We start from the raw sequence: 27367 nt of genomic DNA on the forward strand, positions 1-27367 counted from the left end.
CAGGACAAAGCCTTCTAGGGGTGTGTTCTAATCAAAGCATGTGGATTCCCCTTGGAGCCTGAGAGGACAGGTTTGAATGTGTGGACATTTGACTCCGAATCAGACAAGAGTCCCAAAGAATGGCGGATGCGTAGAGTTGTTGCTTCAACAAAACCCAGATGGTCTGAGCAGGAAGGGCCTTTAGGGACGCACCGCTAGAGTTCCAGATGGGGAGACAGAGACCCCGAGGCGGCCAGGACTTGCCCCCCGGCAAAGCCCAGCTTTTCAGACACCCGCAATCACCCCCCAGAGAAGCCAGTCTTACCCTAGAGATGTCGAAGTTTTCCTGCACTTGGATGTTGCCTGGCACTGTCGGCACAGGGTTGGCACTCACCGCCAGGCAGGCGGTCAGCAGCAGAAGCAGGGCCCCGAGACTCTGCATGGCTCTGGCTCTGAACCTAGGGGGTCACTCACGGGCTCAGTCTGGGGACAGAGGAACTCCCTGCCCGAGGCAGCTGCAAACTGAGGCTGGGGAAAGGGCCTGCAGTTTGTAGGGGACCTTGGTGTTTGCCCTGCTTAGCCAGGACCAATCAGGGCCCCAAGGCCAGGTCTAATCGATCCCTGGTAGTGCCCTGGCTGGGGTCAGTGGTCCGAAGGGGCCAGGGTGTCTGCTGCAGAGAAGGCATTGGCCAAACACAACAAGACCCAGATGCAGCCTGGGCTGAGTTCACCCCCAGAAGGCTTCCTCAGAAACTACTCGCCCGACACAGGGTGGCATGTGAGGACAGGAGACATGGGTAGCCCTGGCCTTTCCTGCTGTGTCATTCCACCTGGACCTCACACTCCTGTGAGACAGCAGGACGAGCCTGATGGGGCCATTTCTCATATGAGAAAACTGAAGCCCAGGGAGAGGAAATGCCTTACTAGAGGCCACAGGGAAGTCTATGCCAAAGCCAAGACTAGAGTTCAGGCGTCTGCCCCAGGCTTCCTTCTCTCACCCCAGCTTCCCACAGCCCTGGCAAATAATAGTAGAAATAACCATGATGATTCTAATAACAGCTTCTGTTCACTGAGTGCCTGCTATGCGCCAGCTCTGCTCCAGCACTTTACACTGAACCATAGAGCTGAACTCAATCCCCACAACCACCCCATGAGGTAGGTGCTATTTCCCCCCTTACAGACAGGGAATTTGAGTCAAGAGGTAAATGACTTGCCCAGGGTCTCGCATCTGGGAAGTGGCATTGCCGGGGGAGGCAGCATTTGGTGTGGATGAGAGCATGGACTCGGGAGCCAGACTGCCTTCTGTGCCAGTCACCCACTGTGCGGCCTTGGGTGAGTGACTTCTCTGTTTCTTGGTTTCCTCAACAGTAAATGGAGATAATAATAGTTCCTAGTTCATAGTATTATTGTGAAGACTAAAGGAGTTAACACTTATAAAGCATGTGGACAGCATCTAGCACGTAGGAAGAGCTGACTGAATATGCTTGCAGCAGGTTACATGGCGTCCCCCCAGATTCATGTGCACCCAGAACCTTAGAACGTGACCCTATTTGCAGATGTAATGGATTGAGGTGAGGTCATACTGGATGAGGTTGCCCCAAATTCCAATGACTAATGTCTTCATAAGGGAAATGGGGGGCAAGGTTCAGGCAGAGACACAGACATAGAGGGAAGACGACCGAGGTGCACAGACGCACAGGGAAGATGACCATGCGAAGACCGAGGCTGGGAATGGAGTGAGGCAGCTGCAAGTCACAGAATGCCAAAAGCGAGGAAGAGGCAAGGAAGGATTCTTACTCAGAGCCTGCAGGAGGAGTGTGGCCCTAATGACAACTTGGTGTCAGACTCCTAACCTCCAGAACCGTGCGAGAATACATTTATGTTGTTTTAAGCCACCCAGTTTGGGGAGGGGCGGACAGGGGTGTTGTTTTGTTTTGTTTTTTAATGATACTTTTTAAGAAACCATACGGCATTCATTAAACTACAAATTTTAAAGGGAATTTTTAAAACCCACGTCTGTTTATCTGCAGAGCTCACACTCTTGCCAGCAAGACCACAGGCCCTCTCTACGAGGCGCCCTTCTCCGGCGGTCAGAGATGCTGTGCTTACTTCCGCCCTGCTCTTCGCATGGGGCGTCCCATACACACAGCAGCCTCCCTGCTACATCTGAATGACCCCCTTCAGACAGGAGCTTCCAAAAGCAAGATCTGTGCTCATATGAGAATCCAGGAGCTCCCTCAGTCAGTGACACCAACAAATGGTGTACCACCTCCTTTCTGTGAAAGCCACACCATACCTTTCTCTTTCACCAATATCAGGAACAAGTGTGTCTCTATTCATCATAAGTGAGTGTATTTCCTTTGCTCCAACACTGATAGCTTGGCTGCTGATGGCATCGCCTTTTTGCTTTGGCTTCCAGGAAGCTCAAAACCGTGTTACAAGTTTAATCACAGCAACCGTATTGGCTTAGATTTTGGGGACAAGTACCATCCCTCTTGTTTACAGAGTTTCGCACTCTTTTATGGTTTGGTCAGTGGTGGTCGTAAGGAGGCAGTCTGCATTAAGAGGGGTGCAAAGAAATGGGGGCTGGCAGTTCTGACTTCTTGTCCTGTGTGACATTAGCCATGTCTTTCCCTTTCTGAGGCCCACTTTCCTCATCTGTAAACCGAGGATAACAGTCCCTGTCCTGTCTGCCAAGAGGTTAAGTGAGGCAATGCGTGTGACACTGCTCCATAAGCCGTCCACTGCCTTACCTGTGTGACGGGTTCAAGGTGTATGTCTTTGGAGAAACCAGGCCTGGTATACGAATGAAAAACTAACAATGAGTCATTAATAGGAATAGAGCCGCTTTTCTAAGGTTGCCTACAGCGTACCATGACGGCTCCTCTGGCCTTCACAGCCCGTCTGCGTTATTAGGGTTGTCAACCCCTCTAGCTAAGGGGAAGCCCGAGGCACACGGAGCGCAGGAGAACCTGGGCCTCTTTGGACAGGGCTGTTCCTTCAGCCACACAGCCTCTCCTGGGGGAGGGGACAGGCCAGAATCTGGGCTCAGGGTGTTGATCTCTTCTCCTGCCTCTAGGGATGTTTGTTCTCTCGAGATTATTAACCAGCGAGGGAGCAAACTCTGCCAAGACCCACTGGACTTTGAGCTGCTTTTTAAAAATTAACCCTGGGCCACCAGGATGCACAGCCAGCAGTGGTAAGGAGGTGCTAACCCCTCTTCCCTCTCTAGCTATTGGGGTGGCAGTGTGGAGGTTCTGGGGCCCCTGCACTCCCAGGGGGACCCATGGGTTCAAGAGTTCACAGGAACTGGCCAGGTTCCAGAACCATTTCAGAGGGAAGGGGAGGGCCTGCCCCATGTAGGAGGCCTCACAGCCTCAGAGGTGCCCAGACCAGTAGGGAATAGAGGCCTCATTTTTAGATGAAAACACAGGCTCAGGGAGGGAATGGGACTTGTTCAAGGTCACCCAGTTTGTGGCCAAGCAGGCGCCCAGGCCTTCTCCCATCACTTATTCATTCATTCACTCATTCATTCACCAAATACGCACTCTGTGCTTGGCGGTGGGGATAGGATGGAGAATACGACAGGCCTCCCAGAGCTCACCCCTGGCCAGGGTGGGATGGGGAGCAGTGAGGAGAATATGATAAGGCAGGATGGTCAGCGCAGCGATGGGGAAAGCTGGGGCCAGAGGAGGGGAGTCTAACTTGATGAGTGGGAGTTAGCTAGACAGAAGTACACGGGGTGTGTGTGGAAAGCGGATATTCCAGAGAGAGGGCACAGCACCTGCAAAGGCTTAGAGGAGGAAGGTGGAGAGAGCAAAATGCATTCGGAATGCAAAAAACCACAGGTCTGGGGGGTGGGGGGAAGATGAGGCTGGAGCCGTGGCCGGGGCTCAGAAGGTTAGACTATGATGCCAGGCCTAAGGGCTTGCTCGTTGTCTGGAGGGTACAGGAAACACTGGCGAGTTTTCAGAAGTGAGTGGCCAGTCAGATTCGTAATGAGGGGAGATCAGTGAGGAGGCAGTGGAAGTGGGAGGCCCAGGAAAACAACTCCATCGCACGTTTCCCAGGAAGAAGGAAGGACCTGGGGCACTGGGACCTGGTGCCTGGACCAGCAGAGACATCGAGGACATTGGGCCGAACTCAGACCAAAGGGTGGGGCCAAGGTTCAGGGCTTCCTCTGCTAATGGCGGAAGGGGATGGCAGGGTGACTTTCCTTCCCGACGAGGAGGAATCCTGCTGCAGGCCTCACCCCAAATGCCTGACCCTTCCCAGCTCCCTTGAACTTGGAGCCAAAGCTTATGTGTTCATAGCAAAGCTGGAGGTGAGCGGCGCTCAGGACTCCATGACCAGTGATAAGAGGGGATGTCCTCACTGCCCGGCAACTTCTAGGCTTTTACTCATTCCTCACCCTTGTCCCAGAGACTTGGGTCCCAGTCCTTGTGACTTGCTGGGTGACCATGAAGCAGTCCTTCCTTCCCTGGCCTCACCTTCCTCATCTAGACCTCTAAATGAAGGTAATAATAACTCATTTGACAGGGCTGAAATTAGAACTGAATGAGGGACTTTTGTGAAAGTGCTCCCGCAAGTGTGCATACGGGACAGACCGATGTCATCCCAGGCACTTAGCATACATAGCAGGTACTATAAGAGCAGTACCAGGCAAAGGCTCCATACGGGCTGCAAAAAGGCGTGAGCAACCCATGTCCACTAGAGGGCAGCAGAAGACTTCTAAAGACCGTGGGTTTGCTCATAGCTAGCATCCTACAGACCAGGAGCCAGAGGCTAGGGCGAAGGCCTATAGACCAGGTCGGACCAGGGCTAGAATCAGCCTTTCTTACCAGAGTCTGTTTAAAATCCCCTGGTGAGTGTAAAAGATCCAGTTTCTACCTTGCCTATCCCCACCCGGGCTATAGAGCTGGACGCTTAATTAGAGGTCATAGCTTAGGGGCATAGAAGAATGCTCTTGCTCTTTGCAGAGAGCTTAGCAAATAGTAAGTGCTAGCCCTAAGCTGGAAGTGCACTGGGTGGAAGGTGCCCTTGGGTGTTGTCAATTTAGTTTCCTGATTGTGGGAGCCCGTGGCTTAGCCTGGAGAAGCAGAAGATGAGACTTTTTGGAGCTCAGTGTCCTTGAGATCTGGCTGCCCGGTGGACAGGGCTTGTGGCCCAGGGTCTGGTTCTCTTTGCAGCCCTGAAGAAAGGGATTCCAAAGGAACAAACTTCCAAAGGCCTGACGTGTTCCAGGAAAAGGACACGAACATTTCCTGCTCTTCTCAGGCTAGTCTTATCTACAGCAGGACCCCAGGGGCCTGCCGGACGCCTTGCTGACTGAGTTGACATCACCCAGTGTCCTTGGAAGGGACTACAATAGCTCTTTTCTGAAACCATGAGGCAAGCTGGACTCTTCAGAAAGTCCCACTGGCCTTTCTTCAATGGAGCTGAATGACTGTCTCTCAGTCAGCTGTGTTGGCTCGTCTGTTGGATGAGAGACCTCAGTGGACACATCTCTCTGTGGAAAAATCCTGGTTAAGGAGGAGCTGCAGAGCTGGATGTCCACAAGTGCGTGAGTCTTTATAACCAGAGTCTGCATATTGATGCAATTCCTCCCCTGAGAGTACAAGAGTGGCAACATGTTTGTGCTGAGAGTTTCCATTAGTAATAAGAATAGTAATAACTAGCACTTATTTAGCACTGGCCATGTGCCAGGCTCTGTCCTCAACAGTTGATAGGGGTCCACGCTTGTGATCCTCACATCATCCTCTATGAGTGCTTATTAACTTCGCAAAGGGTAAAACAATCATACCCCCACTTTACGGAGGAAGAAACTAAGGTTCAGAGACCTTAACTCCCTTGCCCAGGCTTCCACAGCTATATGTTGGGCAGACTGAGGCTGAGAGTGGGAGTGGGTGTGCCCAAGGTCCTGTGGTCTGGAGACCACCGGATCTCCACACAGGGCCCTGCCCACCACACAAACCCTGGACTGCAGGGGCCCTTTTCTAATTCTCTTGGTTCCAACTCAGGTTGCCCAGAATCTTGCTTCATTGACTAGTAAAGAATTCCTTTATCTTTGCGGGTGGTGAGGGTTCCTCCATGGAAGAAAAAGAGCTTGGGAAGTCCTTTCCTCCAAAGACCTCTGCATGGTCTGCTCTTGCTGGGTGGTGCTGGGCTTTGATGGAGACCAACTTACCCAGGGAGGCTGCCCCATGTGCTCAGCGGTTCCTGAGTTGGATAGGAGCTGTTCCTCTATTTGCCCTCCCTCTGTGGTCCTACGGGTGGCTCGTGGCATGGTGGTTGAGAGCGTCTATTCAGGAGCCAGTCCACCCTGGGAGAATGCCACTGCTGCCACCTACTAGCTGTGTGGCCTTGGGCAAATTCCCAAACCTCTTCTTGCCTTGGTTTCCGCACTGCAGCATGAGGAGAATAATAGTGCCCACTTCACAGAGTTGTTATGAGAAATGAATGAGTTCATCCAGGACCAATACTGGAAACAATGCTTGGTACCACATACATTTGCCAATTATTATTTATTCTGCTGATTGCAAGTGTCACTTTTATTGTCCTCTTCCCCCACTTGGCTGGACACTCCATAAGAATAGGGCAGTGGCTCAAGGTCAGGCCAGTGTCCCTCATGCCCAGTAGAACAGGCCTGACCTTCAAGTAGGGACTTAGTATGATGGAATGAGAGACAGTGTGATGATAGCCATGAGCTGAATGAAATCTCTTGAGGAAGACACCTCTGGCCAACTTCCAAAGGTCTTCCTTGATGGCCATCCAGTGTAGATGTCAGTGATGGCCCGGGGGCTGGTCTGGCTCAGACGGTAGGTCTGTTGCAGAGCATGCTTAGAACCCAGGTGTCTCCAGACTGCAGTCCTGGTCTCCAACCACAGCACCAACCCATCTCCAAATTTCAGTAGCCGCTGCTCCTTGTTTCATAGCAAGACTTCCTACCTGCCCCACCCTGCCTCGCCATATTTGTTTGCTTAAAATAAAGACAAGTCTTTGGAAGCTCAACAAAGAGACAGAAATGGAAAAAGTCATCTAAGAGGGCTCAAAATATCCTTCAAAGTGGTTAAAATCAACCTGTTGTGTATAAAATTGAATACAAATGAATTTGGAGCAAATGTGTCATTAGACAAAGGGAAGAGAGACCCTGAGTGAGAGAAAGCAGGGCACACCTGCGACGCGAACGAAGTCCGGTGTGGTTGAAGCAGACAGAGAGATGGGAGCTAGAAGTTCTTGGCAGTAGGGTCTTCACAAACTCTCACATTGACTTCACCTCTTGGGGTCTATCTGGGGCTTGGTTGCCCAGACGAGACCTCATAGCCTTTTGAACACAACTATTCGCAGGAGTACTCTTCCTGAAGCCCCTGCCTTGGCTGGATTGGCTGAGAGTCAAGGTCCCCAAGGGTCTGGAGGACTCACATCCAACATCTCGGGTTCCAACATCTGGGTGGCTCTCTAGACTTGTCAGCATTCTAGAAACTCGTGGATGGACCTATGAGTTCTGGTGACCATTCTCACCTCCAGCTAAAGAGTCCAGAGAACCCCCTCCCAACTTCTATACAGTGTTTTAAATTTTCAGAGATTTTTTGGGGGGGATTTGGCGTTGTGAGAAATTCCTACCGTGCTTCAAGATTTCCAAGATCTGCCCCCAGTTCTAATGTTCTGAGTTACCAGAGACCTCATTTTAAGTTTGATAGTTGTGGAGAAATACTACCCTACTTCCTGGAGCCAGAGATCAGCCCCCAAATTCCAGCATTCTAGAAAAGGCCTACAGCGTTTAGGTTTCCAGGAGTGTCCTCTGGAATCCCCAAGCTCTCAGTAAGGACCACTGGATTTGAAGATATGTTACTAGGTCCTATGGAATTCCTCCAGGGTTTAGGGATTCTGGACAAGTAGCCATTTTAGAATGAGGACGCTGATTGAGAGATGGACACAGGGCTTATGAGATGGGGGCAGTGGGGAATCATCCCGTTGCATTACTATCCCTGGAAAAGTATGTGGGGGGGGGGTTGCTGAGCTGGAACTAGGAAACTGGAAAATTGTAGCTGGCTCCAGCAGAAGAAATCCCAACACGAATGAACCGGCAACAGCCAGGGTCCCCCTGGGTGGTCCGTGTCCATCCTCCCAAGACAGCTAAGCAAAGCTCTCACACTCAATGCCAGAGGCCTCCCCTGCTGGAGGCTAGGGACCTCCCAGCAGTCAAGCCCATGAGACCAGTGAGTGAGATAAGAGCTCTGGGGAGGGGGGAAGCCCAGTCTCAAACCTGCAGAGCACCCAAGCCCATGTGGCGTCAAAGTTACCAAAGTAGAAAAAAGTGAATTTATGGCATGAGTCAGGCTTATCCTCCTCCTCTCCTTCAGGTCTCTGCATAAATGTCATCTGCACGAGACCTTTCCTGACCCCCTGATTTAGAAATACATCCGCCCTGGCAGATGGACCTCTCCACTCCATTTTGATCTATAGCATTTATCACTATCAGACTTTCCACATATTTTGCCCATTTTCTTGTTTCTTGTCTGTGTTCCATGAGGATGAGGATTCTTATGCTTTGTTCAAAGATGGCCCAATGTGGGTTCTCTAAACACTTGCTGAATTATTATCTTTTTAAACTCAGATTGTCAATTCCATCAAATTGTCATGTTGACTACCAGTTGCTGTTGGCTAAATCGTCTGCAACAGGCAAAGCCTTATGCTGTCCTCTTTGCATGTATCTGTACATTTAATCGTCATGACCAGCCCATGAGGGGCTATTATTATTGTATCCATTCTGCAAATGTGGCCACTGGGGCTCAGAGTAGTTAAGTCACCTGCCCAGGCTCAATCATGGATAAGTGATGATGCCTGGATTTGAACTTGTGTGACTCAGTCTGTTGACTTAAACACAATCACCTCTGCTGGCCCAGCTGCCTGTAGTGTCTGCTGTTACCCCACGTCCCCGAGCTGTGCCTCCCTGGGCACTGGTCTTCCAGCCACCACTGTTGAACACCCGCTAATGCCTGGTTACAAGTCTTGCCTTTCAATTTCTGGCCACTGGGGACTCCCATCTGGGCTGACCCTGCCAAGAGAGACTCAGGAGTCAGAGGCTCTGCAGAGGGGGTAGCCTGCCCCAAGTCACACAGCATGCTCAAATGCAGCCGTGAGGCACCTTGCTTTAATATGTGGGTCCTCACTCCTCTGGGGAAAGGGAGGCATAATTAGGGACTATCCCCAGGGCTATTTTCCAGGGTGGCGGTGGGTAGGAGTATGCTGGGTCTCTTCTTGCTTGGTTGCACTGTGCAGTGGAGTAGGGACAAGACTTGATTTCCTTAGGCCAGGTCTGCGGGCTGCGACCCCTTCCCCAGGCTTACTGACACTCACCAGCTACCCTGTCTTGCCCTCTAGCCTCGGCTCGCTGCTGCCTCAGTGCTCCCCAAGCCAATACTGAGGTTTGCCCGAGCCCAGGGCCCAGGTTTCAGGGGATTCCCAGCCCGAGGCCTGGCTTAGGTACTCCTGATTGAGGAGTATCCCATCCCCCCCCGCACTGGTCCTTTTACTGGTCCCCCTGCGTCCAGCTCAGCCTCACCAGTCAGTCCACCTGCCACAGTGGCCAGTGTGGCTTAAATGCAAATCTAAGCATGTGACACCTCAAGACCCTTCTGTGGCTCCCCTTTGCCCTCGGGACAAGCCCAAATTCTGGATGTAGCCCAGAAGGCCATGCACTTCCTGGCCCTGCCCACCTTCGGAACCTCAGGGGTCTCTGGGCCTTGGCCTCGGCCGCCCTCCACCTGCCCTGGGGCAGCTGCTGTTCACCCTCTGAGACTTAATCATAACGCTCTTTGGCAAACCTTCACTGACCCCCTCAACAATTTCTGATTGGGTGACCCTCCGCTGTGCCTCCAGTCCCCTGGATTTTCCCATCAAAGCACATGTGTGAGTTTGTAAATGTCAGTCTGTCTGTCCCCCACCAGACTGTGAGCTCCCTGTTCCTTGTCAGTCTTGTTCACCACCTTGATTTGCAGTTGATACGTTATTTTTTTGTTTGTTTTTATTGGGGAACAGTGTGTTTTTCCAGGACCCATCAGCTCCAAGTCAAATTGTTTCAATCTAGTTGTGGAGGGTGCAGCTCAGCTCCAAGTCCAGTCACCATTTTCAGTCTAGTTGCAGGGGGTGCAGCCCACCATCCCATGCGGGAATCAAACCGGCAACCTTGTTGTTAAGAGCGCGCGCTGTAACCAGCTGAGCCATCTGGCCACTCAGCGGCAGCTCAGCTCAAGTTGTTGTCTTTAATCTAGTTGCGGAGGGCACAGCTCACTGGCCCATGTGGGAATCAAACCGGCAACCTTGATGTTTTCAGAGCACGCGCTCTAACCAACTGACCCACCCGGCTGCCCCCCCCCCAGTGGTGTTTTTGAATGAGTGAGTGAATGCATGAGCCAACGAAGGAATGAGCCATCTGGGTCTCAGTTTCCCTAAGTATAAAATAGGAGAGTTACGTTAGCCTCTTGTAATGAGCACCCCCAATTTCTCATGTCACATCCAAACTTCCCCATAATTGTAGACCAAAAGCATCCTACTGGGCACTATACCAAGAATCATGAGATTCCTCCCCTCTTTGATCCTCACTGGAGCTCAACAGGACAGGGAGCCTTGTCCCCTGTCTAACTGGCTGAAAACCATTATGTGATCCAGGGAGGCTGCAGGGCTTCCCCAAGGTCTCAGAGCAGGTCTGTGGTTCCAGGACTCAGGCCTCATGATCCTTCTAGCGCCAGGGCACAGGAAGCTGGCACACAGAAGGGAGCCCCTAGGTCCACCATCTGCCCCAGCTCAAGGCCAAATCAGTTTGTCCCAGGCCTTCTTCCTGGAGATGCTTACCATTTGATTTCCCCATGCTTGCCCAGTGGCACATAGTAGTTGCTCAATTAAAACTTGTATAATATATGAAAGGAGATGGGAACCTGGACTATTCCTGATCAGAAGAGGACACACACCCAAGTGTCCTTGCCTCCTCTTCTCCCCTGAGAGCTCCTCCCCTCTGGGATGTCACTATGAGAAGTGACTGATTAACCTGACTTGCAGCTGAGGCCTCTCTTTATTGGTATGTATAGTTCATCACCTGCTCAATTGGTCTCATTTCTCATAGTCTGGAGTGGCACCCTTCCTTTTCTCCCCCAAATTGCCCTCTAGCCCCTACCCACTAGCCCTCAGGAACTGTCCTCGCCTGGCCCAGCTACAGAGAAGCAGCAGCTGCTATCCCCATTTAACAGATGAGGAGACTGGACCCCCGGAGTGCAGAGCCCAGCCTGAGGTCACACAGTGGTCTTCTGGGTTTCTGTTTTGCCCTCAGCATGGAGGAAGGACTCGGCTGGGGCTTTGCGAGCCCTCGCTGCGGGGTGGCACGTTCCGGCTACGTCGCAGGGAGCTGCCAATCTGGTCTCTGAGGGCCTCCAGTCTCCGGGCTAGGTTTGGAACTGTGGCCCCACCTAAGGTGCACAGTGAGACTCAAGGCCTGCACTACTCTGGGCCCCTCCCTACCCAGGCCCATCAGGGTCCCAAGATCCTCTGGGGAAGCCTCAGGTGGTACCCACTTCCTTCCCCCCTGCCATACATTATGGGTTCCGTTATACATCTGGGCATGCAGGTGGCCCTAGGAAGAGAATTCCCAGTTTGGAAACCAGAAATGTCTTAGAAATCACCTCTCAGCATGCACCCTATTTCAGAGATGGGGAGACTGAGGTCTGGAGATGGTGGGTTCTGGCTCAAGATCACAGACAACACTAGGGGCTCCTCCCACTGTCCCTTCTTCACCTCTCAGCACCGGTGACGTGTTCGGGGGCCCCATGGGCAGTGGAGGTGCAGACGGTACCACCTCCTCCTCAGTCAGCATCTCCGCCAGGACTCGGGTCTGAGTCCAGTCGCTGTGGCTCCTGGGCCGGGGTGAGTTGTGTGGTGGGAGGTGAGCTTCAGGGTCCCACGCCTCCTCCTCCCCCACCCCAGTGCCCCAGCGCCGGGCCCACCTCTCTCTTGGGCACTTGGCAGAGCCAGGGCTGCATGGGGGTGCCCAGGGTGGGGGCCGAGCAGACAGGGGCATGCCATCTGGGGCCTTCGGACCAAACATCTGCAGGAAAGACCAGAGCCCACACTGGGTGACCTCAGCCTTACCTCTCTGCTCCACTTCCCTGGTGCTGACCATGACACTGCCATCCCTGCCGCACCTGCCTCACGAGGCACCAAGAATGTCAGGTGGCCATAAAGGGAAGGGGTCTTGGTTGCTCTTTCTGTGGGCAGCAGGTGGCCTTTGTAATGTCCTCTCTGTAGACTAGGAACTCCCTGAGAGCAGGAACCATGTCTGCTCTCTCTGTATCTGAATCCTCAGTGCCCAGAGCAGGGGCTGGCACCAAGCAAGATGCATAGGGGAGAGCCAGTGAACGTGGGTGAACACGTGAATAAGAAAATGCATAAATGAGTAATATGAAAGTGAATGAATGAATAAGCGAATGGCAGAGTGAGTTCCTAAAAGAAGGCAGGATGGGGAGAAGGGGGAGGCAAGGTAAAGAGCTATTCTGAACCCTGAGTCGAGGGAGCCCAAAGCCAACCATTTGCCCCCATAACCCAGCCTGGGACCCTGGAGGCCCTGGAGTTCTGATGCCCAGGACTAATCCCCTAGATCAAGATCGCCAGCTCTCCCAGACTTCCCTCACCCCTACTTTGGCCCTTCCTACCTGGGGCAGTTGGAGCTCCCTCCGTGGGCAGGCCCAGTGGGCCAGCGGTGCTCGGCACAGGGGGCAGAAGCGACAGCAGGGGCAGGAGCAGAGGGGTGGCAGCGCCTGCAAGAAGGCACGTCAGGAGTTCCCTGTTGTCCTTGCTCCTCCCTGCTTCAGGCTGGGTAGAGACTCACATGACAGGAGGGAGCTGGCACCATCACACAGGGACATGGCGGGGCTGGGTCAAGGCCTGGCTGGTGAAGGTAGCATGCAGAGAGGAGGCGCCTGGAAAGAGCAGTGGGGTCTGTGCCTGTGGCCCTCAACCCTACTGCCAGGCTGGCCCCCAGATCCCCCCTTTTACCAAATGGAGCACTGACTACATGCCAGGCACCACTGGCAATGCTTTACAAATGAACTCATGCAATCTAGTCTTTAAAACAACGCTGTAAGGTGGGCGTTATAGTATCCTCATTTTACTGATGAGGAAACCCCGGCAGTGAGAAGTCACACGACTCACCCAAGATCACACAGCTAGGTGGCAGAGCCGGAATTTGAACCCAGGTGGTCTGGATCCAGAGGTCAGACTCTTAACCATTTCATTAAGCCACCCCTTTTCCACCTGCCTTCTGTCTCAAGGCCTGTCTGTGGGCGGGTGGCCATGCTCACCGCTCCAGCTCATGCACCTGCTGGGCCAGGACACGCTGCTCATCCCGGGCCAGGTCCCAGCTACTCTGCAGCTGGCTCTTTTCTTTCCTGGGAAGAACAGGCCCCAGAAAGGTAACAGCAGGAAGAGCTGATGGGCGTATCAGTCAGCCCCTCATTGCAGTGTTGTACAAGCCCCAGCAGGCAGGTGGGGAAAGAAGGAAGCCACAGACCAGAGAGGGAGCAGCTTGGCAGATGCAGCTCAGCAGGAAGGGGTGGCACTGAGTCCCCTGCCTGGGGCTGGGCCTTACCTGAGCCTCTCATTCTCCAGCATAAACTCCTGGAGCATTCCATAGAGGTTCCGCTGGGCCCAGGCCACCCGGGCCCCACTGAACCCAGAGACTACAGGGGAGAGGGAGGCGGCTAGATTCACAGGAGCCCCAGACCCTCTCCACCTCCCACCCAACCCCCAGGGAGCTCATACCCTTGAGGTTCATTTGGCTCAGCTGGGACCGTAGGAGATGGTTCTCCTCCTGGAGCTGCAATATCTTCGTCTCCAAACGCTGGGGCTGCTTTGCTATGGGGGACTGCAGAGAACGAGGCCCAGAGCTGCCATGTATGGTTGCGCAAGTGGTGCACTGCACACGGGCTTCTGGCAGTGGGGCGTGAGTGAAGCCTAAAAACCAGCCCATGCTTCACTCACCAGCCTGGCATGCTAGCACAAGTCTACATCCACCTGGAGGGGACACTTTATCCTAATTGCATCGAAGTGCCTATGGCCTTAGCTGCATGCCTGGACCCTGCTCCAAGTCCAACCCCAAACTCCTGTTCAAACCTTGGTCCAGATTCTGACTCCAAACAAGACCCCAACTCAACTCAGACTTAATAATGATACCAAGTGGGATTCCGGCTAGCCCCTGAATCATATCCCAAATCAGACTCCAACCTTAGACCTTGGACCTGCCATAACCCAGACCATGACCCTGACCCTGACCCCACCCTACCCAATCATGATCGCATCATCAGGATTCCAACTCTAATCCTAACTCTGACTCAGTCCCAGACATTAACTATGACACCAACTCAGGCTCCAACTACTGCCTGATCCCCAACCATTGCCCTTGCCTGCCATCCCTTTACCTGTGTCTTCCTCTCACCTTGGGGGCTTGTGGTCGAGTCGTGACCCGCTGAGCTCGGCTGGCATATCGCAAGGTACTGAGAGTCTCGGGAAGGCACTGGGCTGAGGGGGACACGCAGGCCACCTGGGGAGGATGTCTTGAGTGTTTCTCTCTGGGAGCCCCTCCCTCAAGCCCCAGCCCTCCCTGCCAGCCGCCCTCAGGTACCATGAGGGTGACCCCACGCCCCCCCAGTGAGTCCGCCAGCAACTTGGTGAGCTTGCTGTCTCGAAAGGGAATGTGGCTTTGCTTCCGCTGTGGGTCCAGCAGCAGGGAGATGCAGTGACCTGGGTAGGGAGAGTGAGGCCCAGTAAGGTTACACCCCTTGCCCAGGGACACGCAGCTGGTTCATGCAGAGCAGAAATCTCCACCTAGGCCAGTGTGGCTCTGAAATCCCTCTTTCCATGTGATCTTGTTCCCCACTCAGATTGGCCTCTGCCACCAGACTGGGGCTCCTGTGGGCAGAGGTGGCCCTGTCCAGGCCAGACCCCTGATGCCCAACAAAGGGTCTGGCTCTCAGCAGAGGCTCAGAAAATATCTGACAAATGGACTGAATGCAGAGGAGCTTCCTGAGTGTCTCCCCACGCACCCACAGTGGAGCCCCAATGACCTGGGGTGGGAGTGGGAAGACAGGTCAGGTCCCTTCTCCTCACTGGGCCTCCATCTTCCCATCTGCATAAGGGACAAGCTGAAGATCTGAGGGCTCATAGTCTGCACTTGGATGTGTCTACCTCCTAAACTAGAATGAGTTTCATTCTAATAGAATGAAGTTTATAGGGTTTGTAAAGCCATCAACACAGTTCTAAGAGGGGAGGCACAAGACAAAGCAAGCTGAGGACAGAAGGAGGCCTGCCTGTGGCTCTTGGCTCACAGCTCCCTAATTCTCCTCCATGCCCTACAACCCCTCTGGTTCCCCCCCCCCTCGCCCCCAACTCCCCTTCTCCCGCTCCTTCCATGGACAGCTGCGGGTCAGGCAAGAGCTCAAAACGTCAGGCCTGGCTCCCAGGTCTCACCCAGGGCCAGCAGGCTGCGGTTGATGCTGTTGGCCTCAAGCATCAGCTCCCCACGGGATCCTGTGGTTGCCACCTTCTCACTGCCCGCCAGGTCTACAAAGCACAGCTTCCCACCAACAGGGTTCCCGGGATCCACAGGAGACATCTGCTGGGATTAGGGGATCAGAGCTTGATGGGGACTTGGGAGGGGCTGTCCCCATCAAAGTCACAAAGCCAAGGTTTCCACGATGACCGCCTGTGCACACCCAAGTTGGTTTATACACCCAGAGGCAGACCCTTGCTGGGTGACCCTGGGCCAGTTCCTTCCCCAGGCTGGGGCACTCACAGTTTGGCGGCTGATATAGAGTGTGAGCAGGGCATGGCTTCGGCTGGAGGCCTGGTTCAGAGTGTGAGCAGAGCTCCTTCGACGGCTAAGACCTGGAGGGAAAAAGCATCAGGAACTGGACCTGATAGGAAGAGCATGTAGTCACCAATAAAGGAAAAGGAGCAATGGCATCCTGGTAGGGGGGCCAGCGCGTGCAAAGGTACAGCAGCAGGAAAGGGGAATGATGGGATGTGTGGTATGGCACTAGGACAGACCGGTGAGAGGGCGATGGAAAGAACTGAGCAGAAGAATGTCAAATTCCCATCTGATGTACATCCCTCCTATCGCTATGTAGAAGGAGGGAGGGGAAGCAGAAAGATCAGCTGGGAGATGTGGCTCAACGCTGGGGCAGGAACCCTGAGTCTCAGTGACCCCAGTGCCTGCCACAGGGTGGACGTTCAATAAATATTTGATGAATGAATGAATGAGACTGGAACAGAAGGGGCCTATAGGCTGGCTAAGAGGTATGACCTTTGCCCTCAGGACACTGGAAGTGGGCTGGAGAGGAAGAGGGATGTGGTTTGCTGCATGGAACGTGGATGGGAGCCGGAGAGCCTTGAGGCGGAAAGACCTATCTGGGGAGCAAACCAGAGGCCTGACTGAGGCAGAGGCCCTGGGCTGGAGAGAGGGTGGGCCCAGAGAGAGTTTGGCAGGCACAGTCAGCAGGCCTGGGGGTGGGATGGGGGCCGTCCTTGGGCTGTGTCTGAATTATTGGTTTGCTGGCTCTTTGCTCCCACAAGGGTCATCTCTGAATCCACAGCCCCAGCCAGGGGCCTCGAGTGCACTCAGTGAACAGTAGAGGGATGGGCTTCCCCTGTACCCCAAAGCTTCCCCTGAAATAGCACGCACCCATTTGCAGAAGTTCCATCAGAGCTCCCAGACTCCCAAACTCCACCACCCGCAGCTGCTCCACATAGAAGCCCCGGGTCTTGTTCCAGCGAACAGGCAGACGCCGGGGAGACCCCAGGCTCAGCAAGTCTCGAACCTGGGTGGTGTGGGTGGAGGGTGAGGGAAGGAGTGCTGAATCCATGTTCCATCCACCCTCAGACCTCACTGACAACAGTCCCCCCCCACCCCCCCACCCCCACCCCGTTCTGCCCCTTGACCCAGGCTCCTTAGAAAGAAATGCCTCATTTCAACTGTCGGCTGTCTTTCTAGTCATCTCTGTCCCCCACCTGCTCATTGTAGATCTCCAGATAGGAAGCATGGAGGGTGACAGGGGCACCCAGGTGCTGCACACGGTCTAGCAGCCAGGCGAAGGTCCTCTGCATGATGCCACCCAGGCTGGGGGGTACAGGCACCCCGTCTCCCTGGAGGCAGAAACAGTTGAGCCTGGGGCTCACCACCGCAGTAATAACTACCCTTTGTAGAGCCCTTACGTACTGCCCTAGGAACTGCACGAAGTTCTCATATAACATCTCATTTAGTTCTCACAAGCAGGACTATCGCTTCCATTTTATAGATGAAGAAACTGAGTGCTAGTAAGTAAAGGAGACAAAATATGAACTCCATACAGGGCAAGTAGCTTTACCTCTATGGGCCTCAGTTTCCTTGTCTGCAAATACGTGGGGTTGGGTTGCACTGTCCAAGGCCCTAACCTCTGGAAGCCTGCGCAGCCAACAGCTCCCCAGAGCTTCCAGTCCACCAACCCCTGACCCACCAGGGCTCCGATTGCGCTCGGCCCACCTGGGGAGGCGGCCCGGTCAAGGTGTAGGTCTTCCCGGATCCGGTCTGGCCGAAGGTGAAGACGGTGCAGGGGAAGCTGCGGGCAGCAGGGGCGTGGCTGGGCCCAAGCGGAGGGCGGGGGTCCGCGGTGGGGTCAGGGCAGCGAGCGGATGCAGGGCATCCCCAGGGCCTCACTCACCCGCGCAGCGCCAGCTCCCCAAGACTCCGCACACCGCAAGCCCGGAACACGTCCTCCTGCGTGCACGCCCCGTCCAGCACCGCGCGGAAGCGGAACACCACATCTGGGCCCCCGCCCGGGGGGCTCACCTGGGGGAGGGGGCGGTGGAGAAGGGGGGCGAGGCCTTGGGAGAGCGGGGCCTGGGCAAAGTTGCCTGGGGGGAAGGACGAGGCCTCTACACATCTTTCCGGTAGGTTTTTTTTTTTTTTTATTGGGGTAGGGGTTTCTCACCTGCAGAGTCCTGGAACCTGAGCAGTGCAGCGCGCTCTGCTCCCCTCGACGTAGCTCTGCAGCGCTCATGGGACGCACCCTGGGGCCCGACGGTAGGGTGGATGTCCCATCCCGATGTCTCTCCATCGGTCCCTTCCCTTCCTCTCTCAGGCACCTCTTAACCAACCTATACCCACCTGAGCACCACCTGGATGGGTGTTTCCGGCCCCTCTGGCCCCTGCTCCAGGCTCCACTCAGGGTCCCTGTGGGCAGCAAGGTGAGTTAAACCATCCCGGGGCCCAGCGGCTCCTCGAACCTCCCAGAATCTCTGCTTACCCATCGGGGGACCCGCGTTCCTCCATGCCCTGCTTTGCACACGGAGTTAGCTCCGCCTGAGTTTCGTTCCTTTTCCTCCCCACTACCCTCCCTTCACCACACTGGGACTAGCTTTACACAACTTACATCCCCCACACCCATCCCCCCTTCCCAGGCAGCCATCCATCCGGAAAGGCTCTGGCCTGCCCAGGGCCAGGTAGTTAAAGATTTACCCACCCCCACCTCTATGATGGAGGAAGTCTCTCCCAAACTAGGGAACCCCTAGCGAGGGGTTTCTGGATTCTGAGGATCCCTTGCTCTTGCCCAGTCCCATCAGGAGGGACCACCCAGACCAGACTCTTCTGTACACAGATAGGAATACCGAGGCAAGGATGGGAAGGACTCAGCCAAGGCCACACAGCTCTTCCTATTCTATCCATATACTCCTCCAGTTTTGTAGTCTCCCTCCCTCTCCTCCCTTTCCCTGTCCCTAGCAGCTCCAGTTACTTTGCAGCCCAGGGCGAGGGGGGGGGGGTGTCTTAGCTCTAGGAAGACCTAGCTGGATTGAATTCTTGTGTTGAAGCTTTTGGTTAAACATTAGATCACCTGCTTGTCCAATGCCAAGGCTGATCCAAGGCCAGGACTGTTGTTCAACCCTCTCCTGGTCTGGTTAAGAGAGAACCAGAGATATGTAGATGTGCTGGGGGGGGGGGGTGGCACGCACCCATTCAGTGCCAGTCTCCATGCTGGGCACCAGGCAGAGAAATCCCATAGTTTTGCTGGAGAGACAGGTAAGTGCTATTTAGTGTGCAGGGGCTTTTAGGAGGAGTTCAGAGGCCTGTAGGGACAGGGAGGTGAGGGTGGTAGGTGAGGGTTCTAGGGTCTTCTAGCAGGATCTATAGGGAAAGTTAGGTAGAACAAAGAGTTACTGTCCTGGGCTCTGCCACTAACATCCCAGAGAGCCTTGGCCAGGTCATTTCCCCTTTCTTAGCTGTTTCCTTCTTGCAAAAAAAGATTAATGATTGTACACAGTTGTGCTGAGATTTCAGTGAGACAGTGTATAGATTGTCCTGGACTTACAATGATTCAACTTACGATTTTTCAACTTTATGGTAGTGCAAAAGCAATAAGCATTCAGTAGAAGCTGCACTTGAATTTTGCCTTTTGATCTTCTCACGGGCTAGTGATATGCAGTAAGATAATTTTTCGTGATGCTGGGCAGTGGCAGTGAGCGCAGCTTTCAGTCAGCCATGCCATCACAAGGGTAAACAACTGATGCTCTACATTTAGACTGAATATATTTTCAACTTACTATGGGTTTATTATTGTAAGCAGAGGAGAACTGTAATCGAAAGTGATTCATAAATTGTACAACATTACCTAAAAGCCAAAATAAAAATCCCTAGATAATCTCCAAGATTCCTTTCAACTCTGAAATTTCATAATCTATTACATGTTTTTTTAATCCTTGAGGTTGATAGGACAAGAATTACTATTCCTGTTTTTCAGATGAAAAATACAAGAAAACAGAAGTAGGCAGGGGAGGCTGTCTGAGGAGAAAGCAGCTGTAAATGGTGAAACTGGGAGGTTTAGACCCAGAACTATGAGCGCTAAATCCTAGTGCCATTTGCTATGGCAGGCTTCCCTTTTCAGTTGTAAACCCAGTAAGTGAACAAGTTGCTCCCTAAATGTCCTTAAAAAGGTTAAGGACTGTCAGTCATTCACATCTGAGCATGGGTTGATTTAATCAGCTTGCTGTCCACCTCAAACTGAACTGAAATGAGCCGCACCCGAGGGCTTTGGAGAATAGTGCAGAGATGAGGGATACGGCACGTCGGGGTGTGATGAGCTGTTTGTAGGGACTTTTGCACCAGGCTTCACCAGGCTTCCAAGCTGGGTCAAAATGCGTACATCACTGGAGGTTCTGAGCCTGTCCTCTATCCCAAACTGCACCTTTTCATCAGGAATAGCGGGACCCCCGTCGTTGAGGGAGGGAGGGAGGGAAGGCATGTGGCGAAACTCAGAGCCTCTTAGAAGCCGGCTGGACCCTGCAGGGGTGTATCTCCAGGTGTAGGTAGAGGGCAGCAGAGCACTGCGCCATTATGGCTCCAGGGCTGGCCACAAAGAAGGCTTTGTCAAGTGCAGCCTCGCTCTTCTCTTTCCATACATTTTCTCCCGAGCTTGAGCTGTGTGGAGGGGCTGGCCCGCTTGATACTGTGGAGAGGGATGAGCAGGCCCTCAAGAAGTGCTCTTTCAGGGAGTGAATAAAAGCAATATTGAGCAGTCAGGGAATCCTCCCACGCACACCCCTGCTCCTGGTTCCAGCCACTTCAACCCCAGCCTTCTTCCCTGAGAAAATCCTGCCCTGCTCCCTGGGGCCTCAGAATAAAGTCTGAGCTCCCTCGCTGAGATTCAAGGTCATTTATCCTCTATCTCCTGCTGACTCCCCTGGCTGTCTCCACTGCCCATTGCCTCCCCGCCCCTGCACCAATGCTCCAGCCCAAAAGCTTTCCTGGGCTTCCCTCTGATTCCCTAGACCTTTGTTCTTGCTGTTCCTTCTGCCAGGAGCTCTCTCTGCTGCCTGGTGGACTTGTCTTGCAAGCCTTCCTGTAGAACACCTTGCCTGTCATCCCCGCCCCACCAGGTCAGGTTGGAGTTGTGCCTGTGCCCCTACAGCCTCCTGGGTTTCCCTCTGTTGCAGTACTGATGACACTGGGTTCAGTACCCTTCCTTACTGAACACAGTAGGTTGGTCTTCTTGCCTTGGGAGCACAGACTGTGCTGGCTTCATCCCTGTGGCCTCTGAGCCAGCACAGGAGCCTGCACACAGTAGGAGCACAGCAAATGTTGGTGGGAAGAAGAGAAGGAGCCAGACAGGAGGAAGGGAGGCTGGTGAGAGGGTTGCTGGATGCGTCGTCGTGCAGCCCTTGCCAACCGCCATCTCTCCTCTCTCCCTCCTCTCAAGACTAACCGCAAACACTCAACTTCATGATGTAAGGATTCCTTTAGGGACTCATTTATCATGGAGATCATCAGCTCCTGCCACAAAGCTGCTCTCAAATGTGCCCAGAAGCTGGGTGACACTCTCCCAGCCTTGGCCAAGCTCCCAGATGAGTCCGGGGCTCACCCTGCCAGACAGCTTTGCATTGGACTGAGGTGGGACAGAGATGAGAAAGAAGATTGGGAAGGAAGGAAGTTCTCCTTTTATCACATGCCCTCGTCTTTCATTGTCTCACTTGTAACACCCCCCTTCCCCCCCCCCTCACCATGAAGGGATAGCCAGATGGATCCAAGTCCAGTTGTGAAATTTTCCAAACAGAGCTTGCTGTAATCTTTAATTAAAACGTGAATGTAGGCCATAGGACTCATTTCCCAACATGCTCCAAAGCGAGGGCCTTAGGGAATCATTGAATTAACTTTTCTCTGGCCCCCTACTCCCGTTTTACAGATGGGAAAACTGAAGGGTGGCCAGTTCAGGCTGGAGCAGCACTTGCGCCGACGGTGAAGAGCTGTGATTTTAGGAAGAGATGGAGAGAGTCGCAGTAACCCATTGGCGCCCTTGGGCAACTCTTTCCTCTGAATGCCTGGCTCCTCTCCCCCACAGCCTCACAAGGCTTATCTGCTGTGTCTGGTGGGTGCCGGTAGCCATGCCAGGCTTTCCTGCGCAACAAGGAGCTTGGTGAGGGTGGAGATCCCCTCCCAACGCCCATCTCAGGGCCCAGCAAAGAGGTGCACCCACTAGCTAACTGTCTGATGAAGGCGGGAAGGTCGAAGCAAGAGGAATTGAGATGAGCCTCTCTGGGTGGTTGTGAAATGAAAGGACCCAGGGTTGTTGAAACTCCCTGCTGTTTCCAGGATCTCAGCTCTTCCTAGAAACATAATCAGCTTTCCCCTGAGTCAGTCTATGCAGTGTTCACCCAGGAATGACTTACCTATGAGTTGGATATTTTCCTCTGAAAACAGTGTTGATGTGTAAGAGTATTAAGGGGCATTAAGGACCCTCTCTTGCACAATGTTGCCTCATGTGTCTGGAACCTTCTGAGTCAGAGGGATGGGAGTTGATATTTGTTGAACACTGGGCACTTTTCCTACTTCATTTTAACTAATTTGCAAAGCAACCCTTTGGGACTGGCACTACAATTGTCCCATTTTAAGATGAGGTTCTGAGTTGTTCAGTAGCTTCCCAAGGTCATGCACCCACTAAGTGGTGTGGGAATCTGACTGTCACCAAAGCTTGTGTTCCGTCCTCTGCTCTCTGCAGCCCTTTTCTGTGAGCTGGTCTGCAAAACTAAACTTGGATAACTGAAGTTGACCTTTTAAGTACACAACTCGCCTTAGTTTAACCATCTCTGTTGAGACGTGTTCCCATATCAGCTTTCACACTGCCCTGCCTTCTTCCCCGGGGAATGTGGCGTGATACTTTAAGGCAGTGGCACTCCACCCCTGGCATCAGAGTCACCTGGGGATTCCAGGCCCCACCTCCAGAGATTCTGATTAATCAGCTTGGGGGAGGGGGGCTAAGGCATCAATGTTTTTAAAGCTCCCCCAGATGGATCTAATGCACAGCCAGGATTGACAAATTCGGCTTTTGATATTTTTCTTGATGACCAAAGTCATCCTTTTCAGTATGTGTCTTGGGCTATAGCCTGATAGAGTGATTTATCACATCCTGATGGGCATTTTGAGACCTTCTGTCTGCTTTTTCTAGTACAGTACACCCACCTTTCTCTTGGGACCAAATTTCCTGATGAGCCCCATCTCACTGTGGTCCCAGATTCTCTCTTTTCATTTCTAGCTTGGAGTCCACTGAAATATCATAGGCTGAACAGAGCAGAACTGCCCACAGGCCCTGCCTGCAGGGACCATGGGATCCATCCAGTTTTCCAGATTTTTCTTCCCTGCTAGGTTTTCTCTATGTAGGTAACAGGAAGTTGTCCGATGTGGGAACTGCAGCTGCATATTCAATTGGAATGTTAATTAAGCACAACCAAAGCACCCACTGTGAGCTGGGTCACAAACCAGGTGCTAACAATCCATTTGGTTATGAGCACAGAATGGCTGCATCCTCTCCCAGGAAGCCTTCCTGGATTAGGAAGGGACCCCTCCCCTGAGGACTCACACATCTCCCACACTTACCAGCACCATGACTTTAGTCCATTTGGCAGGGGTGGAGGTAGTACAGCAACATCTGTCTGCCTCAGAGAACTCTAAGCTCTCTGAGGGCAGGGACTGGTGGGTGAATCAACGCACGTCTGTTAAAATGAACTACTCGTAGCATCTGGAACCAAATGCCATGGGATCACAAGTGGAGCAAGAGAACTCTGGCCAGAGAGCAAAGGCTAGGGAATCTGGGAAGGCTTCCTGGAGGAGGTGGCATCGGGAGACTTAATTGAGGCAGGCAGAAAGGAGAAAAAGAACACTTCAGGGCCAGCTGAGTGGCTCAGTTGGTTAAGAGCTCGCTCAAGAGTGCGAGCTCTGCGCCGGCCGAGTGGCGCGATGGTTAAGAACTTGCTTGGGATGCCAGAGGGCCCCGGTTCGGATCCCACATATGAGGGCCAGTGACACTGCCCTCTACAGCTAAGATGCTGAACAACAGCTCAACCTGGAGCTGGGCTGCCGTAAGTCGCCGGCGACGGCGTAGGCTGCAGTCCCTGTGGCAGTGGGTTGCCATGGGCTACCGTGTGTAGCCAGCAGCCAGCGTGAGCGGCCAGCAGCCGCAGTGAGCAGCCGTCCAGAAGCCGGCGACTGATCTGCCTCACCCAGGAAGAGCGCAATGATGGTGCCAACTTAGGCCAGTGAAGCAACGTCCTCCACAACTAGACTGAAGAACAAAAAGGACAGCAACTTGTCTGTTCCCCTTCCCCCAATTCCCCAGCACTGTTCCCATCCCCCCAATTCCCCAATAAAAATCTTTGGAAAAAAAAAAGAGTGCGAGCTCTGAGCAACAGCGGTTCGAGTCCCAGCCCGAGCTGAGCAGCCACTGAGCTGCCAACAGGTGGCAGGATGGCTCAGCTAAAGAAAAAAAGAACACTTCAGGCAAAGGGGACAGCATGAGTAAAGGCCCAGAGGTGGGACAAGTTGAAGAACAAACTTGTTCAGTGGGGTCGAAGGCCAGCAAGACTTGTGGGATCATACTCCAAACTGCCAGAAGCCAGAAGCTTCTATGGAAGCTGGGAATTGGTCCTGGCTGGAAACTTCATTCATTCTTCTAGGGGAGCAGAGCCTTGGGGTGCCCTGGTGCCCCCTCCTTGTGATTATTCCAGCTCTTCCCAGGAAGCCCCACCCATCATATCAGAATTAAGGACACCGAGTTCCTGAGGCCTGGGTGGGTGCCAGGCCCCACTGCTGACTCGCCCCTCTGGCAGCTAAGGACCTGGAGCGCAGAGCTGGGCTTTCCACATCAGCCCAAGCCCTCAGAGCTGGTCCTGTGGGAACAGCAAGAAGCATGTCTCCCAGCCGAGTCATTCTTTTCCTTGTTACCCCGTGGAAACCCCCTGCCACCCACGCCCCGGGAGCCTCAGTGGTCCCATATGCAAATGAGGACAGGGGACCAGAGGAACCTAAGACCCTGCCTGCTCCAGGATTCTGGGATTTCTGGGAATAAACACTATCCCTGCCTCCCTGGGAGAGGCTAAGGGGGAGACACAGCCCCGCCATAACCCCAAGACTCTGTCCCTGAGACAGAGTCATTTCTCTCACCAAGCCTACAAGAGTTTGATTAGCACCCATTTCTAGGGTTCTGCACCCTTCATTTCTTCTTGCCGACCCATCTATCTGGACCCCTCTCCTTTCCAATTTTCATCAACTGAACCCTGTTCCCCTTCCCCAGAATTGAAAGGGGCTGAATTCTCTTAGCTTTACCTCTCGCCTGACATACACGCCCACTCTGGCATTACTATTAGTACTATCATACGAGTACATCTGCTAATACTTCTATAGCTACACTGTTTACTAGTACAACTAGTACTTCCACTATTACTACCACCAGTACTTCTAGTTGTTCTACTACTATTACTATGACTAACAATACCATTGCTACTACTGGTATTTATAGTCCAGTATTTCACTACCGCTACTACAATAATGAACTGCTATTTACTGGTATTTACTGGTATTCCTCATAGCAAACATTATGGGTTATACACAGTGGGCCAGAGACTGAGCTAAGCATTACCTATCAATGGAGATAATTTAATCGTAACAACAGCCTTCTGCGGTATTAATAGTCTCCCTACTTTATGAATGGGGAAACTGAGGCTTGCAGAAGCTAAGTAACTTGCCCAAAGTCACAGGGACAGTAAGAGAGGATTTTGACCAGCAACCTGACTATGGGGGCAAGTCTGAGATCCAGAATCCTGCCCCTTGTCTGCACTTAGTCTGGTTTCCCTGAGTGCATCCTTGGCTTATCTTGAGTCCCCAGGAAAGAATTCCCTGAAGCTGAAGAAGAAAAGGAACCTACCCTTTTGCAAGGTGTCTATGTAGAATGCTGTGAGCAATGCACACAGTAGGTGTTCAATACATATATTGTCTGAATTAGCTGGATTCTAATAACTACCATTTGAGGTACACAGAAAGATTCAGATGTTACAGTTGGGGAAACAGACTCAGAAGTGCGGTGATCTACCCAGAGGCAGAGTTGGGACTATACCCCAATACTGTTTTTTCATGACCTTGAATATGTGAACTGTTCACACCAACCACGGACTCTTCCATGTACATAGCACTTTGCAGTTTACAAAGCTCGCACATTTCTTGTGTGATTTCATCCTCACAACAATCCTCCGAGGGAGTGAGCACCTCCATTGTATAGGTAAGGCTCAAATTGTTGAGGCAGCTTTTGAAGAGCTCCTGGGGAGTCAATGGCAAATCCAGAATTTGAACTAACCCCCCACCCCTACCCCTTGAAGCCTGAGAGCAGGGGCCTCCCAGCTGGAAGAATCCAAGAGGCCTCTCTTGGGACAGCCCTCCCGGCTCTGCCTGCCGCCTCAGCCCCTGTGGTGGGCGAGCCCACAGCCCCAAGGGGCGGAGACAGCTGGTTATTTCTAGCCTGGTACTTAAGGGCTGACCAGGGAGTGGGGTGTGGGCTGGCCAGAGGGCTCTATGCTTCTAAGAGGGTCTGGCCTTTGGCTGTTGAGACCTAGGCAGGGGGTCAGGGATTTCTGTCCAAGCCGCCTAGGCTAGCCAAAGCTGGGATGGTGTCCCAGGAGAGGACAGGCCACCCCCTCCCCAAAAAGGTAAGATGTTGGTAGCCAAGACGCACACAGGCAGCTCATTCAACCGCCTCCAGCTCAGCTGACCCTGTTCTGGGCTGTGGCCCAGACTGAGGCACTGCCCCTGCTGTTCCTGAGAGATGGAAAGAGCAGACAGCAGTCCTGATAGGGGCCTGACGCAGTCACAGAGGCCTGAAGATCGGTCAAGAGCAAAGACATTATGTTCTAAGCACCTCCTTTGTGCCATCCTCCCTTCCAGCAGGTCTGCAAGTTGGAAATGATCATCCCTCTTCCCATTGTATGAGGAATGCTACTGCCACACTGATCCCTTTCAAAACACCAAGCATTTCCTGCCTCAGGACCTTTGCGTATGCTGTTCCCACTGCTGGGAGTGCCCTTCCTTTAGCTCCTCACAAGGTTGATTTCTCTGTCTTCAGGCTTGATTTTTAAAAGTCAATTTTTAGTGATGTCTTCGCTGACTCTCCTAATAGGTTCCCCACTTCCCCATACACATACCTTGTCTGTCACCCTCCTCTGTTTCCTCCTTGGCATTTGTATTTATTTTGTTGTTGTTGTCTCTCTTCCCAGAGAGGGCAAGGACAAAGGCTGGTCTGTCGACCATCGTGTCCCCAGGGTCCAGCAAAGGGTCTGACATGCAGGAGAATCATTTATCACATGAACAAGGAAGGGAAGTGAAGGCACTTGCCCATGTCCTCACTGTTAGAAGGTGTCATCAGCATCCAAACTCGGCTCTGCCTGTCTCTAAAGGTGCCACCGTGCTTCCTATGAGAGTCCCCGGTGATGACACCACATTCTCGGCTCTGTTTCTTCCTCAGCCCAGAGGCACACATGGGGCTCAGTGCTTTCTCCAACT

The 27367-nt window shown here is 53.1% G+C and overlaps 2 protein-coding genes across 11 annotated transcripts in view; both read right to left on the bottom strand.

Annotated features, from left to right (window-relative positions):
• AMBP (alpha-1-microglobulin/bikunin precursor) overlaps positions 1-535 on the bottom strand; it is a 13702-nt gene extending 13167 nt beyond the window's left edge. Inside the window, exon 1 of the mRNA XM_019635777.1 lies at positions 305-535. Coding sequence (XP_019491322.1) covers positions 305-421 — 117 coding nt within the window. The 5' untranslated portion in view covers positions 422-535. The remainder of the gene's footprint in view (positions 1-304) is intronic.
• Positions 536-10313: 9778 nt separating this feature from the next.
• KIF12 (kinesin family member 12) lies at positions 10314-18738 on the bottom strand. 10 transcript variants are annotated; one of them, XM_019635782.1, is made up of 19 exons: positions 18306-18517; positions 18167-18232; positions 17991-18069; positions 17721-17848; positions 17543-17618; positions 17032-17166; positions 16706-16841; positions 15818-15909; positions 15493-15637; positions 14648-14766; positions 14462-14566; positions 13789-13891; positions 13616-13706; positions 13329-13415; positions 12857-12947; positions 12681-12785; positions 11976-12076; positions 11767-11885; positions 10314-11441 (listed from the first exon to the last, which is right to left on the bottom strand). In XM_019635782.1, the coding sequence occupies exons 1-19, from the start codon at positions 18329-18331 to the stop codon at positions 11302-11304; spliced, it is 1944 nt and encodes a 647-aa protein (XP_019491327.1). In that variant the 5' UTR covers positions 18332-18517; the 3' UTR covers positions 10314-11301. The 10 variants fall into 10 exon arrangements, 7 of the variants coding, with proteins under 7 accessions (XP_019491327.1, XP_019491325.1, XP_019491328.1 ...); XM_019635780.1 differs by lacking the exon at positions 18306-18517 and adding an exon at positions 18667-18737 and having other exon boundaries at positions 17991-18232; XM_019635783.1 differs by lacking the exons at positions 17543-17618; positions 18306-18517 and adding an exon at positions 18667-18737 and having other exon boundaries at positions 17721-18069.
• Between the last annotated feature and the right edge of the window lie 8629 nt (positions 18739-27367).

This window comes from Hipposideros armiger, unplaced genomic scaffold (assembly GCF_001890085.2).
Source record: "Hipposideros armiger isolate ML-2016 unplaced genomic scaffold, ASM189008v1 scaffold_24, whole genome shotgun sequence".
In the NCBI taxonomy this organism is placed as follows: Eukaryota; Metazoa; Chordata; class Mammalia; order Chiroptera; family Hipposideridae; genus Hipposideros; species Hipposideros armiger.

What these genes read in the sequence shown, in the direction of transcription:
- KIF12 (XM_019635778.1), bottom strand. Translation starts at nt 18,724, where the DNA reads ATGGATAGAATAGGAAGAGCTGTGTGGCCTTGGCTGAGTCCTTCCCAT. An exon ending in GCCAAGTGCCCAAGAGAGAG is followed by an intron (nt 11,886 to 11,975) that starts GTGGGCCCGGCG and finishes ACCCCGGCCCAG; the next exon opens with GAGCCACAGCGACTGGACTC. An exon ending in CACGTCACCGGTGCTGAGAG is followed by an intron (nt 11,442 to 11,766) that starts GTGAAGAAGGGA and finishes TGTGCACCTTAG; the next exon opens with GTGGGGCCACAGTTCCAAAC.